The sequence below is a fragment of the Aulostomus chinensis genome, chromosome 4, assembly GCF_037954235.1.
Source record: "Aulostomus chinensis isolate RoL2024-O1b breed Wild chromosome 4, RoL_Achi_v1.0, whole genome shotgun sequence".
Classification (NCBI taxonomy): Eukaryota; Metazoa; Chordata; class Actinopteri; order Syngnathiformes; family Aulostomidae; genus Aulostomus; species Aulostomus chinensis.
This window is the reverse complement of record NC_141323.1, coordinates 15,052,925-15,070,345: the sequence shown is the minus strand read 5'-3', so window position 1 is coordinate 15,070,345 and position 17,421 is coordinate 15,052,925. Positions and strand designations below refer to the sequence as shown.

At 42.0% G+C, this 17,421-nt stretch overlaps 1 protein-coding gene across 4 annotated transcripts in view; it reads left to right on the top strand.

Moving 5' to 3' along the window:
- Window positions 1-17,421, top strand: part of cacna2d1a (calcium channel, voltage-dependent, alpha 2/delta subunit 1a) — a 92,360-nt gene that overhangs the window by 43,883 nt on the left and 31,056 nt on the right. For all 4 annotated transcript variants that reach the window (XR_015112485.1, XR_015112486.1, XM_086202014.1 and 1 more), the window contains exons 7-10: window positions 10,844-10,975; window positions 11,634-11,703; window positions 12,322-12,372; window positions 14,560-14,659. Coding sequence is in view for 2 of the 4 variants with exons in the window: in XM_086202014.1 (XP_086058140.1) it covers window positions 10,844-10,975; window positions 11,634-11,703; window positions 12,322-12,372; window positions 14,560-14,659 (353 nt within the window). In the remaining 2 variants the exon portion in view is untranslated. The remainder of the gene's footprint in view (window positions 1-10,843; window positions 10,976-11,633; window positions 11,704-12,321; window positions 12,373-14,559; window positions 14,660-17,421) is intronic.

Below are 17,421 nucleotides of genomic sequence, written 5' to 3'. Positions count from 1 at the left end.
CAACAGTGGTCCCAACACTTACTGGTACACAAACCTTGTTCCTGTAATAACTGGACTACTGTCGTACGTTAACACCTACAATGAAGTATTGGGATCACATTGAGGGAAAACTTGTTTTTTGAGAATTCAAGATTAAAGTTCTCATTTTATGAGAAAAGGATAATACAGTACCTAAAATAGAACAGAATTTAAAAAAAACAGTCTTTTCTTCAGAATAGACAGTTCCTTGAATAAAATATACCATGAAATATTGACTTTTTTTTCTCATAAAGACTCTGATCTCAAAATCTCAGAATTTCTTGTTTCTCAGTGTGGCCCTAAAACTCCCTTGGAAAACACTTTCTGTAACCCAGTAAAGACCATATTCCAGTATTCCAGTGTCCAATAAGACAGTAGCCGGAATATTAACGTGTCAATAACAAACCAACCGTCAGGAGAATATAAACACTGTTGTCTGTGCATGTAGAATTCACAAGGAAGCGTTTTTGGCACACATGGGAATTGAGTAGCCACCACTGATAGTATAGGTATGTTTAAATGTTGCCATGACGACCCTGCGTTAGAGGTGCGCAATCACGAGTACTGCATACGAGACACTTGGTTAGTTATTTCTACTGCTATGCCTTCGTATTTTTCTTCATGAATGAGTTTAATACAATTTACATGAACAGGAACCTTTACCCTCCAGTTTTTCAGGCAATCCGTGTTTTCCCTGTTGCACAGAGGGCGCTATTGTGGAAAAATAGTGCGCTTCAATGTCCAAAAACGAATGAAGAAGCAGCTCCGGGAGGTGGAGGATGCATCAGACGGAATGACGTTGTGTCAGTGTATTTCAGTTGCTGTTGCTTCTGTACTTCAGGAAATATTTCAGGGAGAAAAGGTGGCTACTTGCATCTTTTTCCGTTTCCTGTGAACTGGCAGCAGCGCTAAGCACATGTTCTCAGTGGCAAAGCTTAAATGGACTCGTGTCTATGTGCAAGAATGTTCTGTTTGTGTATTTCATCGCACCCTCATACACACACACTTGCACACACTCCCTCTGGGTTGTTAGCCTCTTGTTCTAGGACACTGATGAGTACAATTCAAGGACAGCCACACAAAAACAAGCATGCAGGCATGTCTTGGTACACGCAGTGAACCATATAGCACAGGTCATGTCATTCCATGCAAACTCACATTCATACATATAATTACTCGTGGTATGACAAGATGGGACTGTGGCAACAAAACAACAACAAAAGGCCTTGGGAAACCCACAATGCTAAACTTGGGTCGAGGGGGTAAAAAGGAATGAATATTAAATGAGAATGTACATGTGATGCTAATTATGATAAATCCACAGGAATCGGAACCGACTGCAGGAAGCTTATTTGCAAATAACTCAGTTTCGATATGTCCGGGTTCCCTCATGGAAATTGATGGAATGATGGAAATTGGAGTTTCCAATCTGGAAATGGATTAAAATGACCAAATATCCTGGAAAATAATGTGTTGTCCTGCATTTTCTTTCACTTTGCACTACATTTCATATGCTAATAGAACAGGAATTTTAAAATGGGAACAAAAAATTTCTACTTGCTCTGAGCTGCTAGTTGCGGGACGTGGCCAAATAAATGTTATGGATCGACGAATAATCAAGAAAACTGTAATAAATCCGCAGTGGCCAAGCAGCTGTGGTGAGGAAAACCGAACATGCCCGCTCCCGCTCTTCTCCGCCACAGTACACCAAGGAATGTATCTACAAGTTAAAGATACTGCTCCAAACAACTCCATAACCTTTGATGATGTCAGTGGCTAACGATGGGTTAGCCTGGCTAGGCCCGTTATGACAACTTGACATTTTATAGTTTTCCAATCTGCGCAGTAAACTGGACTGTAAGAGCAGAGAGTGTCGAGCCTGGAGGCCTCTGACTGTGCAGGCTTCTCTGTCATTGCCAAATGGCCAAATGCAGTTATTTTTACAAGCTGCAGTTATGATGATGAAAGATGGTGGGGTGGGGTGCTGGGGGGGGGGGGGGGGGGGCTGTTCCTGGTGTGATTCATTAGACTGATTCCGCTCTCTTCTTTCTATATTTGTCTTGAGTCCCATTCTTTCTCTCGATCTTTTCCTCCCTTTGATCCTTTTTATGCACCCTTTGCAGGTCTCTCTTTTTTTTTTTTTTGGATCATAAAAGTTGATTTTCAGAATTCTGCATGGAGAGTTTCAAATATCCAACAAATGTGCTCTGTGTGTGCAAGTGGTCCCCGAACTCTGAACTCGGTGCATCAGCACATTAAATTCTTGTATCAAATACCCCTAAAATCGGACAAAATCTTGAACCTCTTTGTGAGATCCAAACAGGTAACATACTCAAACTGCAAAGTCCTTTTCAGTCTTTACGCCTGAGCAAAAAAAAACAACAAACTACAGGCACAGAAATAAAATCTTCACACTTAAGATGCGCAACAGAGAACTGCAGAATGCACAGTTCTGTGTCCGTGGTTAGCATTCTGCTAACGGATGTGGATAATGAATCATTTTGCAGGCGTTGCGTGACACTCAAAATAATTCATCCTCCGCTCAAGTGCCGCTTCTTGCACGATGTAAAGAGGGAAAAAAAGGTCATTTGAAGCAGCGGCGGCGCGTCATATGACAGATGGGGAGAGTCACAAGGATCAGAAAGCGTTTGAGTTAGACATGCCCCCGAGTGCAAGGCAATGCAGTGTCATCATTTGAATGTTGGAGTTTGTTTTTGTTTTTTTTCTGTTGTTGAGGAAAATTTTGGCATAAAATCCTTGTTTTGGGGTGTAAATCAAGAGATGAATGAAAAATTAACAGATTAAAATTGGGGTTTAGTATTTTTTTTTATTTCGTGGGACCTCTAATGATGTTGTTTATTCATATTGTCCTGAAAAACAACCAAAGCTAAGATTTTGTTGTAAAAGTAGTAACAGTCCGTATATACACCTAACTGTCCTCTCGCATTCTACGTGGGTGGGGCATGCATTGAATTCCGGTTAACTCAAAAGCTGGACTGGTGTTTTCTCGCTTTATCTATCTTCAAGGACTGGCTGCCATACTGATGCCACTCTGGCTGGCCAGCACTGTCAGCGTTTCCATGGAAATGTGTATCCCTTTGTGTGTGTGTGTGTGTGTGTGTGTGTGTGTGTGTGTGTGTGTGTGTGTGTGTGTGTGTGTTTCCAAGATGACACTTGGACACACCCTGGTGTTCCATCTTGTGTGGAGGAAGGACTGGTAACTTGATTAGGGGACTTTGTCTAGACAAGGCTGGCGTCCTTGTGGCTTTTAGCGATGCTGAAGGAGAGATGTGTCATTCACCTCTTCCTCCTCTAATTGCCACGCCCTTTCTCCACCCTCCTCCCTTCTCTTCTTATCCCTTCTGCTTGCTTTGTCTTTCCTTTCCCTCTTTTTTTCCAACCCTTTTGCATTTTCACAGTCAACTTTGGTCTTCTACGCTTTCCTCTCTTGAATTCGATGCTCCCCCCCTTCTCTCCACCTATCATCCTCCCATCCTTTCATCCCTCCCTCTAATATCCTAAGCATATTAATAGAAGGGTGTGTGAAGACAAATGTGCTATTGTCTTTCTCTCCCACATTAGTCCTGCTGATTGGAATCTATCATCCCCGCTGATCCAGTGTGGGTGGTCAAAAAGGGATTCGTTATCTTGCTTGTGTGTGTGCATGCATGCATAGTGGAGATGAATCAGAGTTTGAATGTGTTTGAGAGAGGAAGAAACACTTGGGGTGTGAGAGTCGTCATATGTGTGTGAGCGTGCCCGCCCGCCCGCGTGTGTGTGTGTGTGTGTGTGTGTCACATCACATGCACCTACTGTACTGGATCTCACGGCTGCGTGCGCGTGTCTTCTCGCTCATTAGGCAGATTGGCGTGGATGCAACGAGAAGAGATGAGAGGAGAACGTCGCGGCCTTGGCAGGAGATCCGAGGCTTGTCTGATGCCCGTTTGCATCAACTCTGTGTGGCACCTGTCAGCCTGAGACAGGCACACACTGTGACGTGCTGAGATACTGTGACACTGTGTGCGAGAGTGTGTTTGTGTTAAAGTCACAGTCCCTGTGGCAAAGCTCACAGCGTAGAAATTTTTTTTTCTTCCTTTTTTCACTCTTATGCCACTTGATACATGTCCTATTTCATTTGCAAAGCTGGCTGCCAAACACTGAGAAATCTTCCTCTCTGTCTCTCTACACTTCCTTTTTGTGCCCCCCCCGTGATTACGTCTGCATTCGGTGTCCTTGAAATAAGTTGGATGCCTTCCCAGGATGTTCTAATCAGCTGATTGGGATTCACATTTGGATTCCCCTCCAACTCTCCCTTTTACAGGCTACAACAAAGTGAGGTTTCCTTTATGGAATACTTTTAAACTGTGCGTCATTCTTCACATCTCAACAATTAAGAGGTTTTTTTTCGGAAATTGCGTACTCGCAGGTCTCAGAGCATCTTAATGGGTACGTTGCTTCAAACCAACGGGTGGAAATTTTGGAATCTTATGATCCAAGTGAGGGTTAAAATTGTCCTTGAAGTGTTGCTTCACCCAAAAAGTGTTTCCTTTTGGCTTTTAATTACTAACGATGGACAAGTAGAGCTGACTAAGATGTTTTGTTTTTTAAACTCATCTCCAGAATGCAGAAGGAGTTAACCATGTATATTTAGCTTGAAGCTAACAACTCAAAGCTAACAACACCTGTAGCAACACATCTCCAGTCTAATCCATATCATCTCTATGGTAAGGGTTTATGTTAAGTAATCTACAAACACTTTGATTTCAGTTAAAAGCAAATAAACTGCAACCTTTCTAATTTCAACGCAACCGTGCGTCAGGGCAAGCAAGTTGGGTCAACTGAATGCTTCAGCTGAGCTCGCCCGGCGCTTCCATGAACAAGTTCTGAGTCCGAATAAGAGTAAATTATTTTAGTTTTAGCTCAAATCAAAGTTTTTGTAGATTACAGCTGGATGAAGATGTGGAATTATACTCAACAATGTACTGGAGAGTTATTAAAGGGATATTTTTTCAGCCATTTCGCTGTTGTTGGCTATCAGTGACCAGTAGCTTCATGCTAAATAGGTATGGCTGGCTTTTTCTGCATTCTGGAGTCTCAAAGAAGTAACGCAAGAGGGGGAAACCTATCTTGAGAGCTCAAGACACCTATTTTTCAGTACTTGAAAGGCAAAATACACTTTTGGGTGAAGCTACCTTAAGTTGAGGTGGTAAAAAATGGTCGAAAAGGCTTTAATCACTTCATGACCTGAAGTAAGCACATGTTTCTTAGTGGAGTTGACATGGTGTGTGTGTGTGTGTGTGTGTGTGCGCGCGCGCCGTTGTCCGTAGCTCTCCTGCTGATAGCTGAGCGTATCCTTCCATCTTCATAACCCCTCAGGTCATTTTCACACATGCTTATTACAACTGTGTTCAGCCTCCATTACAACTACACCTCTGTGTCATCACCGTGCTACTTGTCAGATGGTCACGATGCAGCGCCAGCCACTGGCACACACAACCACACACACTCTACATTACTGGACTTTATGATCCAACTGCAACCCACACACTACTTTCCATATGTCCGTTTTTTTTCTGTCTTCTTTAATTCTTCGGCCCGTTGATATGATTGTAAAGAGACGGACTACTCAAGGTTTACCCGTCATCTGTACACATCCACATCCAACCTGCTCAAGGTCAGCAGGGTGCTGGAGCTTTCGAGTGTCTGGAGTAAAGCAATAGTAATAATTAGGTGTGAATATTTAGCTCCTAATCTGGAGAGAAGACACTCATCATGTTTCATAGAAGATTTCCCGGTGTGTTGTCCTTCATGAGTACATACTGAAGAAATATTCAGCATATATTGGTGCAAAAATATTAATATTTACACCGATCACTCAACACAAATGTATTTAGAACAATGTGGCAGTCTGGAATGAAGAAATTGGTCTCCATATCCACAGTACAACATCTTTCGGTTTCTCCCTCGGGGACAAATGCAAGCTACCACTGTTATTTTGTCTCGTGTGCTGAACTGGTTGACAATCGAGTGTGTCAGGGTACCCGCACCAGATTTCCTCCTCAGAGTACATGTGTTGATGACTAACCTAGAGCAGAGGTCTTCAAAGTGTGAAGGGGGCTCTTGGCAGTTTCCGTGGGAGCTAAGTGACTGGAGGTTGAACAAATTTTAGTTTAATATTGAGAATAAATGTGATAAAATGATAAGCAATGATTTATGGGAGATTTACTGTTTTTTCCTACTTTTCTGAGTCAGAAACTTAATCACTCATTATGGACCGTTTTCCTGTTCGATTTACTCTGAGGTCCTGTGAAACGGCAATATTTTGGCTCGCTTGGCAAAATAGTTGATGGTAGATCGCATAACCCCACGCAACCACTGCTAATGTTAGCAGGCCTGCAGACAAAGACGTTGTCGAAATTTGTCGATGTACGATTTTGGAAGGGATTTTGTTTTTTCACGCTTGTAAAGCATAAACAGTAGTGTTTGTTTCTGTTTCCTGTGTACTCGTGTTTGGGTGTGTCACGATCATCTGAGTCCCTAGCCACGGGCGAAAGTGCGAAATTATGTAACAGGCCAATTGTAAGTGACAGTAGTGTCATTGAGTAGAAGGGCTCCTTCTGCCTTCTCCCACGTTACTCACTTCTAGAATCCAGTCTTATTTTTGTTTCTGAACAGCTCACAGGGAATATTTATTATCTCAATTTCCATATTCAGCACCCCTGTCCTCTTCCACTATGAATCATTCTTTTTTTTTTCTTCTTTTTTTTAAATCTCACATCTTCACTTGTTAACCATGTGATTTATATTGTGTGATTAATGAGGCTGCCGTGGCATCTTTTCCGAATTAATAATCATTTGAAACGATCGTATTTCACCCCTCATTGTTGATTAACTAGCCAGAGTAGTGTAGGACCCAATAACTCGACACGCATGCAGGTTTATCAAACGGATGCAAGGACAAGTAGAGGTTTGCAAAACTTGCACTGCACCCGTTTATCTGTATGAAGGCTACAGTGGGTTTTTTTTGGGGGGGGGGGGGTGTAACTATAATATGAATTCAAAATGTAGTTGGAGCATTAACTAGCCTGTTACCTTTTAGCAACTCTGCTAGCAAAAGGCCCGCATGTAATTTAAATGTATTTTTTCCAGTTGGCATGACTACATCAACAGATACTTGCTTATTTATTATGTAGACTCTCCAGTAAAAGTTAAGAAAAGGAAAGTGAACGGCAGGTTTTTGCTAGTCAACATGGAGGAGTTTATCAACATGTTGTTTGGCTTAAAAAAATGTGAAGGCTTTTAGGAAACCACTGAATAATTTTATATTGCTGTAGTAACTCACGGGAGAACTTCTTGGTGAACACGGGAGTTTATTTTGTTTCTGACGAACTCATTACTCTCCTTTTTTCATTGTAACAGGCATACCACCAACAGAGAACTACCCACTTGCGCCACCTAGTGGACCGGCAGCCATATAACAATAATACTAAACAAGGTTACCACAATTACTTAAACATGAAATCAACAAGGTCCACTTTTATTGGAGATTCCACGTTAAAAAACACCATAAAGATAGAGGACAGAGTGCAAACAAGAAGTGAAGTGACACTGGCCAGCTACAAACAACAAGCTAGCAGCACCATTAGCTTCACTTCCACTTCAGGAAGTTTAATAATTTCTACTTTTATAGTCCACATGAGGGCTTAATGGAACTAAAAGGTGGTTTCAGTCTGGGTTTTGTGATGGAAATGAAAATAATAATATAAAATTCCCTCTTAATATGGAAATCATACGTTGCCCACTGTTGACAGTGACGTTTGAACAAGTTTCGGTTCCCCGTAGAACAGGATCTAGAACAAGTTGTCTTGAATGCAGTGTTCTACTTGTGAGTAAAAAACAGTTATTTCTCAACCAATCGAACTGCAAAATATAACCAGCAAACAAAAGAGTCTTGGCCCAGAAGCTGTGAACCTTTGGCCGTCGTCCTCGGAGGTTATTCATAGCCGAGATCACACGTGGATCGCACATCACGCAAGTGTCAGCTTCCTCCTTCTGTCTCTTCTTTTTCATTGTTCATTCATTATGTTGTGTTATTATCTCAACTCATAAAATTCTCACTGGACCATTTATCAGATCCGGATTGGTGGCTCTATATATACAAAGACAGACACACACACACACACACACACACACACCCCTTTGCATCCCGAGACCGTGACTTGACAAATAGAGATGACCATAGCTCGCATCGCTGCGGTGCCACTTCCTCATTTTCTCTCTCTCTCTCTCATCATGTTGACCTCGAGCCAGCAACACACACACACACACACACACACACACACACGCTGCCACAGAGATGGATCTGTTTACACTGAAACTGTGATTTGTTCCAGTATTTGGCTGAGACTAGAGGACGCTGCCTTGCCACGCCTTTGATTGAGTTGCTAAGGTCTCGTCAGTACGGCCCGTGTGTGTTCATGTGCATCCATAATCCCCCACAGAGACTTATAATGGCTTTGTCAGTTGTTTTTTTTTCTACACAAACACATAGTGAGTAAGAATACACACACAGCCTGTCTTGAGTTATTCATGTTGTCTTTCATTATCTCACACACACACAAAACGGTCACTCAGTGGCAGCTGGGGAGTACCTGAAACCTTCTCCGTCCTTGTTTGCTCCACTGTTCTAAATGAGGTGTCGTAGGCCAGAGGAAGAGTTCTTGTGCGAAGCCTGGTTACCCTGCGAGTCTTTACCTCAAAAAGAATCAGCGGTCCATCTTGTGGTGTGTGTGTGTGTGTGTGTGGGGGGGGGGCATAGAGATCAGGCCAGAACAAATTGTCACCATTTATCTCTGGGATATGTTTTGCTCTACAGTACCGCAGGGGGCCATTTAAGGAATTGTCTAAACTGGCTTTATCCCACAAAGCATGGAAATAGAGCTTTGGCAGTAGAGATGGCGGGGGTCTGAGAACCAGGGGAAAATGCTGGGGGGGGGGGGGGGTCTGGATAAAGGAGGAAATATTTTTACTTCTTTATTTATGGCCGGGCGTCGACTGTGTTTACTTTGCTAAACAGGCACACTGAGTTTCTCTTGCTGGCATCATCAAAACACATCGCATTCGTTCTCACAATGCAAAGGCACAGCTTTTGCACAAATACTTGAATTTACATTTTCAGTATGAGTTTACTGTATTGTTTATTTTAATGTCAATCATTTACTGGTGAACTTCACGTATGGATCCAACTTTTCCCTGTTTTAGTGATTTATTTATCTTTAGTTTGGGCTCTGAAAATCACTTCTCTCCTTGACTACATTATTATACATTAAATATTTGTTTGCATTTCTTCACAAGATATCTTGCCCCTGTTGATTCTCTTTTTCAGTTTTCTTATTTTTGCGGTCAGGACTCCTTGACAGAAGTGATGTTGTATCTCACTTTACTTCATAAATAAAGGATAAATAATTCTGTAATATCAAGGAAAATCTGTATTCGGCCATAATTTGCCAAAGCGTAACGTGCCACTCTCATATTGCCTGAGATTTTAATGCATGCAGGTTTTTGCGCCAGTCCTTTTCACTCCTAACTCATCTCGCTCCTGCTGAAGTCTCCCAATAGTTTGAGGTTAGGACACTTTTTATTTTCTCGTCCTCCTTTTATCAAACCACTTTGTGTTTCACTGTCTTTTTTTTTTTCTTATTCCCATCATTTGGGCAGTGTATGACCCAGGACCCCTCCGATGACTTGACAACCTACTCCTCCTGCTGAGCCACATATCTTTGTCCACGGCATCTGTTTTTTGTTTTTTTTTTTGTTGTTTTTTTGGGGGGTGGGGGCGTGGGGGTTGAATTGTGGCAAATTGTTTGAAAGTTCATTTCCTTTTGCGGTGACATGCTCAGTGCCAAGGGCCACATTAAATCAAATCCTGACCGGCTCTCAGATCCTTCATCTCAGGTGGACCTTCCTCGGTCAGTAAAGGATAGATAAATAAATAAATAAATAATTCAATTTTCCTGCTGCCCAGAAGCCTGTGGAATTCTCCAAGATCCCGCCGCCTCACGATACCTCGCTGGCTCACTTTCACAGCTTCTCCTGCCACGTGGAGATTTGACTTCACCGAGTCAGGATCACCTGCCCGTTCCTTTCTTTGCTCTGTTGTTTTATTTTCTGTTCTTTCTTTAATCCAGTCTCAGCAAACATAATGTAGATGGGGGACGTTCCAAGTCTCTCTCTCTCTCTCTCTCTCTCTCTCTCTCTCTCTCTCTCTCTCACACTCAATCTCACACACACACACACACACACACACACACACACACATGAGTCATGCACAGCATCAGTTTGACATGCAGCCCACTCTTCCAGGCACAGCGCTGCCTTTTCGGATCAAACTAGATTGTTGGAGCATGAAGCCACTAAGAGCTCCTGCAGACAAACAGGGGACAGACATACACTAAATGTTTTGTTTACCTGAGCACCCGGAAGAGGACTTTTATCCAGAAATATCCAATTGTATCATTCCCTTTCGACTTTTCTTTTCCCTACTGTAGCTTATATAAAAGGGAGACCAAAAAAAGCCATGGAAATATTGTCTGTTTGACGTAGGTTTCATGATTCGTGAGGAGCTTCCTACTGTAGCTTAACCAGCAGGTCTGTGTGTGTTTGCCTTTAAAGAATTCTCTAACTTTCTTCAGAATTGTCTTTTAAGAGTAATTGTTTGGAAAAGCCTTGACATTTTGTGCCGGTGTGGATCCCCCCCCCCCCCTCCCATTCTTTATAAGTACGACTCATTTCATCAGGTTTGTTGTGTGTGTTTTGTGTGTTCCAGCCACCATCATTTTGAATGAGCTGAACTGGACCGACGCCTTGGAGGAGATCTTCCGGAAAAATAAAGATGAAGATCCGTCACTTCTCTGGCAGGTTTTCGGTTCAGCCACCGGACTGGCTCGGTACTACCCAGGTGAGAAACTGCAGCAGCCAAAGAGGTTTCTTCAACTGCCCGTTGACCTTCCTGCGGTCAGTAATGTGGACAAAAACCACCAAAAGGCGATGACATGTCACACGCAGACGCAGGCCAACAAAGGCAGAATTTCTCGAAACTCTGGGTTGCCGTTGGCTCTTTCTTTGACTTTGGTTTTGTGCTGCGAAGAGAAGGCTCGGAGGACATGAATCACTTGGTGAAAAACTGTCGTGCCTATTGCGTGTGTCAATTAACGGGTAAATCGTTTTCTAAAGATTACATTGAAAATGAAACAAGACATGCGTGACCGCGCATATTTAGAGACTCTGTTAGCGTGTGCATTTGCCCAAATTTCCAAAGGTATTCTGAGGAACGGCATGGAGTAGGCAGAGAAAGAAGTCTGCCAATCAACATAGTCTTTGGTGAGGAGTAATTAGGATTAGGCTCCAAAAAATTGGAACTGTCCTTCAAGGTAAGCTGTAGCTGCTTACGAGTGCACATACATGAAAAAAAATATCAGTCCGTTAGTAGAGAAAGTATCAAGAAAATGTTTACAATCATAGGATTGGTAGAGTGCGTCCACATATGTACACTTGAAACAAAAAAGCATTTAAACGCAACACTCTCTGTCCCCCAATTTCCTTCTCCCTACACCCAGCATCCCCTTGGATCGACTCAAGCAAATCGACCAATAAGATCGACCTCTACGATGTGCGCCGACGACCATGGTGAGTGCTGCCCGCTCTGGAATGTGCAGTTGTGTTTCTGCGCCTCAAGACTCGCCCTCGATTATTTTTGCCTCCTGTTTTAACGAAGGCACGCAAATCGGCCTACCCGTGTCATCATTCGCTCGCAAAGATTCCCCTTTGCAAGACGGATAAACGGCGGAACACCTGAGCACCTGTACCTGTACGCATGCTATAAAACAATTAAATCCAATACCGACAAAAAAGAATCACATCACAGCTGCAGGAGATCAAAGAGTTCAATACAAAAGCTTCATTAGTTTCACACAGATGATTAAAATCTGGCTGGAAGCCACCGACACTCTCTTAACCGTGTTATTAATGTGATTAGCATCAGAAGCTCAGGCGGTTAGCGAGCACTCTGAGCAAAGATGCGGAAATCCTTGTTTACAATGAAAAGAGGTTAATAGAGGTAATTAAAAACTCAAAAGATTTGGTTTCAAATGAAAGCGGTAATTTTTTCCTTTGCTGAAAGATCGATGAAAGGGGACGAGTGTGTGTTTTCAGTTTCTGTTTGCATTTCTCTGTATGCTGTAAACTCAACGTCGGTAAACCGTGTATTTTTGTGTGTGTGTGTGTGTGTGTGTGATTACTCACCAGGTACATTCAGGGGGCGGCATCACCCAAGGACATGCTGATCCTGGTGGATGCGTGAGTGACGACCTTGTGATTCATCCATTACAGTCAGATTTAATTTTCTTTTTTGTGCCAGAAGGCCCAAGTGTTAAAACTCAGACTGGACTGGCTTCACCCACCGGGCACCGGCGCACTGAACTCTCTGGCGCCGTAGTGCTCGTGTCACACTGACGAATAATCACTGCGGACGGCGTATTGAGAAGATTCTCCAATTCCGTTTTGATTTGTTCCCTAAAAATGAAAGTATGTCGCAGTTTTGTCCTTGGATCAGATGATAAACCACTGATAATTTAAAAACATTCAAACGTACAATATGGATGTTTTCTTATGTCACAGTATCGGCTTTAAAAAGGAAGATGAGTTTAGCCTCTCTGTTAAAATTTGGTATACTTAACGATGGCGATCATTTTTTAATATATTATTTCTGTGCCGAACTGAAAAACTTTTTTTTCCTCACTGTATTCCCTCAAGTAAGGCTTCACGATGATCCTGATACGCCGTCTGTAGTAGCATCGCTGAAATCATCTGATTTTCTCGTCGTCAACGAGTGAACAACAGTAACCAGATGATTTGACCTTTTCAAAATAAACAAACATGGGTTGTTGGTTGGTTTTTTTTTTCAAAATTGCAATGCTACACGTGTATTTTTTTTGTAGGTACAACATGTGAATAATATCAGATAACTTGTTTAACATGGAAAATATCTGATAAATGTCAGCTATCTGATAAATGTCCTGCTGTGACTAAAACTTGAAATATCTTATTCCTGTGTTCCCTTTTTTTCAGGAAGTGACAGATTTTCTTGAGCTCCGTCCTTTAATGCCTGTCGATTAGCATTTGCATCATTGGTATTTTTTAATACTTTATAAACTCTACAGTTCATCTGCCTATGCGATAGCACAAGGCGGATTTTATCGACACAAGTGTTTTTGTTGTTGTTTTTTTTTTTTTTGCTTCATTTGGCTGAGGGTTCCTTCTCTGCTGAAGGAAACCACACAGACGCTTTAGTGTCACAGCTAAATGACAACACCGTGTGATAAATGGAGAAAATAACGCATCCTCTTGCTGCACCGCTAATCGACGCGCTGAGGATCGATGAGGCTTTTTACATATTACGAGCTGCCACTACTGTGCCTTAGAAAGATGATCATTTAAAGGATTTCCACTCATTTTTTTTTTACCGTATGTCTTTTTCCTCCCATTTTTCCTCCTGCAGGAACAAATTAAATGTATTTATAGATCCATTTGTGTAGGATTTCGTGCTCCTGTCAGTGACAGAGTTGGGAGAACAACTGAGACATTGGAGTAATGATTAATTCACTGGGCTCAAGTCATGAGCAAGACTTCCTGGTGACAGCTCAAATTACGCAGTAGCTTTTTGTTAAAGTGATGCAAATTATATTTAGTCCGAAAAAATTTTGAGCCACACGATTTGAGCCTATTAATTACCAGAATTTAAAATTTAAACTACCAGAAAGTGGGGGAAAAAAACTATAAAAATTTCAGTAATAAAAAGGGAGATCAGAAGGGTTAATAGGTTCCAGGTCTTTGAGGTACACAAAGCCTTCAAAGTTAATGTCCGACAGGTGACTCGACTTTGTCTGTCTGCACAGAAGCAGCGCTGGACCAAAGTGTATTACTACACACACTAAAGCAATTAGACAATTTTTACCTGCAGGAGGTTGCATCATCAGGGCCAGAATAAGCCTATTAACAGAGGAAGACCTTCATATGACTTGAAAGTTGAGTTCTGCGTCACAAGACAGTGCAAAGAAAGCAAAAGTGTCAGTTGAGACGGTTTCCTCCACCACCGGGCGGGACGAGACACGCTGTCACAACCACAAAGATGCGCTGACACCTTTAGCTAGGCTCAGTAACAGTAGAGAAAAAAATGGGGTCAGTATTTAAAGAATTTATTCCGCAATCATTTCTGAAAATTTTGAAGCCGACGTGGTTTTAGCTAGATAAAGCGGTAAGAGCAAGCGAAGAGGCTAGCCTTCGCCGCTTGCAGGACCGGCTAACGTCCTCTGGCCATGAATTAGTGTGTCATGCATCACTTCAGTCTTTGCATCAACTTTGAATATAATCTTTCACATTCGATGTGAACAAACCATAAGACACGTTATTACACTGAAATAAGTGACCTCACCAACTTGAGTTTCACGTTGTAAACAACAAACCATCTCTATCTCCAAACCGCAGGAGCGGCAGCGTCTCTGGTCTCACCCTCAAACTGATCCGAACGTCCGTTAGTGAAATGCTGGAGACCCTCTCGGATGATGACTACGTCAATGTGGTCTATGTGAGTATTCCCACACTTGATTTCTTTCCTCAGAACCGTTGGTAAATGTTGGAAAACCACAAATTTTAAGAAAAAAATGTTTTGAATTGTAATGCTGACATGTTTGTTGTTTGTAGCTTCCTGCTTGTGGTCTGAAACGTTGCTAGAAAGACGGCAGCAACCTTTTGAATGACTTAATGTACCACACATGGATGGATCTTTTATTATGGCTACATGGCTGCATGCTTGTGAGCCCATCCGTCTGACTTAGTTATCCGTGTGTGTGTGTGTGTGTGTTTTTATATAGGGGTCTGAATGAGAGCATCTCCAGTGCATCAGAGCTTGAATCTAAGTATGTGTGCGTCTAATAGAGCGAACACATGACGCGTCTTGAGCAAACCCTGAAGTGTCACTCGATAAGTTTGACAAATGAATGTGTCCCACTATCTACGACCCTCGCTCCGAATCCGTGACGTGCGATGGGAGAAGTCCCAGCTGGGCCAATTGAAATTCTTTAGCGATCTCAGGGATGGAAGGATTTTTACCGACACGGGGATTGAGGAAATATTCATCATTTAAAGCTCCACATCCTGGTCAATTAGAGCAGATTCACGCTTCCTTGCCGTGTAAGTAGCGAGATGAAAAATCTAGCAATTTAAATGCTCATGTGGAAGAAATTCCTTGATATGTTATGTGAAACCTGGATGACACGCGTACCTCAATAACTTGAGCCTGATGTGTAAGAGGTTTTATCGGTCTGCTGTTGCCAGGTAACCATCATAATTCCACTATTCTCCTTCGCAAGCATATGTAAGTTTGCCAATATTGTGAGTGAATTAATGGGTAAAATATTGGTGTTTCAATAACCAATAACGTTAGGAAAATATCCCAAATTGAAACATTGTTTTATTGAACCTTAATAAAAAAAACAATTTAGAATTATTTAGAATACTGTTAGACGAAATATAAAGAGTCCGTTTTTGTCGTTATACTATCGGACTGAACTTTCTTAGTTGAACTTGCAGAATCATAAAGGTTTAATGGAAGGGTGGCATTCTCCCCTGATAGCTACTCTCTTAAGCTTTTCTAGCTAAATTTCCCCACCACTAAAAATGTCAGCAGTCCAAAACACATGACAACACGCACTAGCCGTCACCTCACCGACTTCTTATGATGTTTTGCAGTTTTGTGAGTTACAGAGCTGCTCACAAGTTGATCTCAGGAAGTCAGACGAGCGCTTTCCTCTTGTTTCCGGTCTTTGTGCTAAGTAGGCTAAGCTAGCCAGCTAAAATCCCGGAGGGAAATTTTATTCAACTCCTTATTGGCTTTTCAGAATCTGTCTTGTGTCAAATACATTTCAATAATTTTTCTCTGCATTATTGAAAATCAAACACACCAGAAAAATAAATAAAAAGCACCCTTTTACTGGCACTGTTTACAAAGTGAAGCAAGACACGCATAAGCGGTAGCGTCCAGTTGAGTTACAGAGGGGTCCCTGAACGTCACCTAACACACAGCTGATTGTTGGAATAAACCAAAAAAAACATGAAGCATCACAATTTATTCTCCTACACGTTTTAATTGGGAAATTTTACAACAAACCCTCTGCCTGTAAAACCCCACAACACTGGATATCAGTTAGCCGCAGCGAGCTCCATCCATCACGGACAACATGGATGCTTCAAAAGAGATTCCCAACGACTCGATGAGCTCACGTGTTGTTTAAGATGACATAACGTTAGCAGACGTGTTTTCTTGCTTAACAACACAAAAAAAAAAACAGCATATGGAAAATGTAGAATTATTAGCGTCTGATTCAGTGATTCACTGTTTTTGGAATCCTAAATGTCATATATTAATGATATATTTGCAAAAGGCTGTCATGTGAAAGGACCAGAGATGGCGCATCGACCAGAAATCCCACGATAGCTGGAGAGAGCGAGCTGAGGAGCTGACGGATGGCGGTTAGAGCAGCTCAGGGTCCAAGCGTGTTCCATCTCATATACTATCTTCATTCCTGCTGTTTGATAGCAAATATTATTCCCAGAGCACCCCCAGCTCTTCCAACTTGTAAACCATGCTGATTTGACAGTTCTTTGCCTGTTTTTTGGGACAAAAACATGGCCGGCACGAGTGCAAGAACCTGCCGACGCTTCCGCCTCATTGATTTATGACCATATCTCGCCTCAGGTTGGATCACGTGTCTTCTCGACTTCTTACTCTCTCACAGCTAAGATGTGAAAAATGCACATTTAAATGCTTTTTACTCATTTGCCACTTTGGCAGAAACTTTGTTCTTGGACGCGTGTTCTACACTCTCCTACGTTCTTGCGCTCATCTCATCTTGTTTTCCAAATGAAGCGCCAGTGCCATTTTCTATCACTTTAATACATCCGTGGTTAATGTTTTTGATCGGAGCTTTCAAATCAGCTAAGTGACGGGGTGGGGCTTCTAAGGTAATCAAATTAGCCAGCAGTGTAATAAGGATATTGATCAGACCCTGCTCGGTTTGTGGTTTGAAACGGCACAACATTTCAAAATAAAACAGCAATTTGGCATGTGTGCGACTGTTTTTCTACACATATTCATCCATGTTTGAGGTATTTTAAGATTGTACTATCAGTAATCTTGGTTACCATGGTTAATATGTGTAGGTGTAGCACGTTTCAGAAGCCTTGGCAGTGTTCGCTCAGAATTTCCTACCAACATGTTGAAGTCTTGGAAACGGACCTAATGAGCACCAGTCATCCTTTAGCACAGAAAAAAGTACCTTCTAATTATCA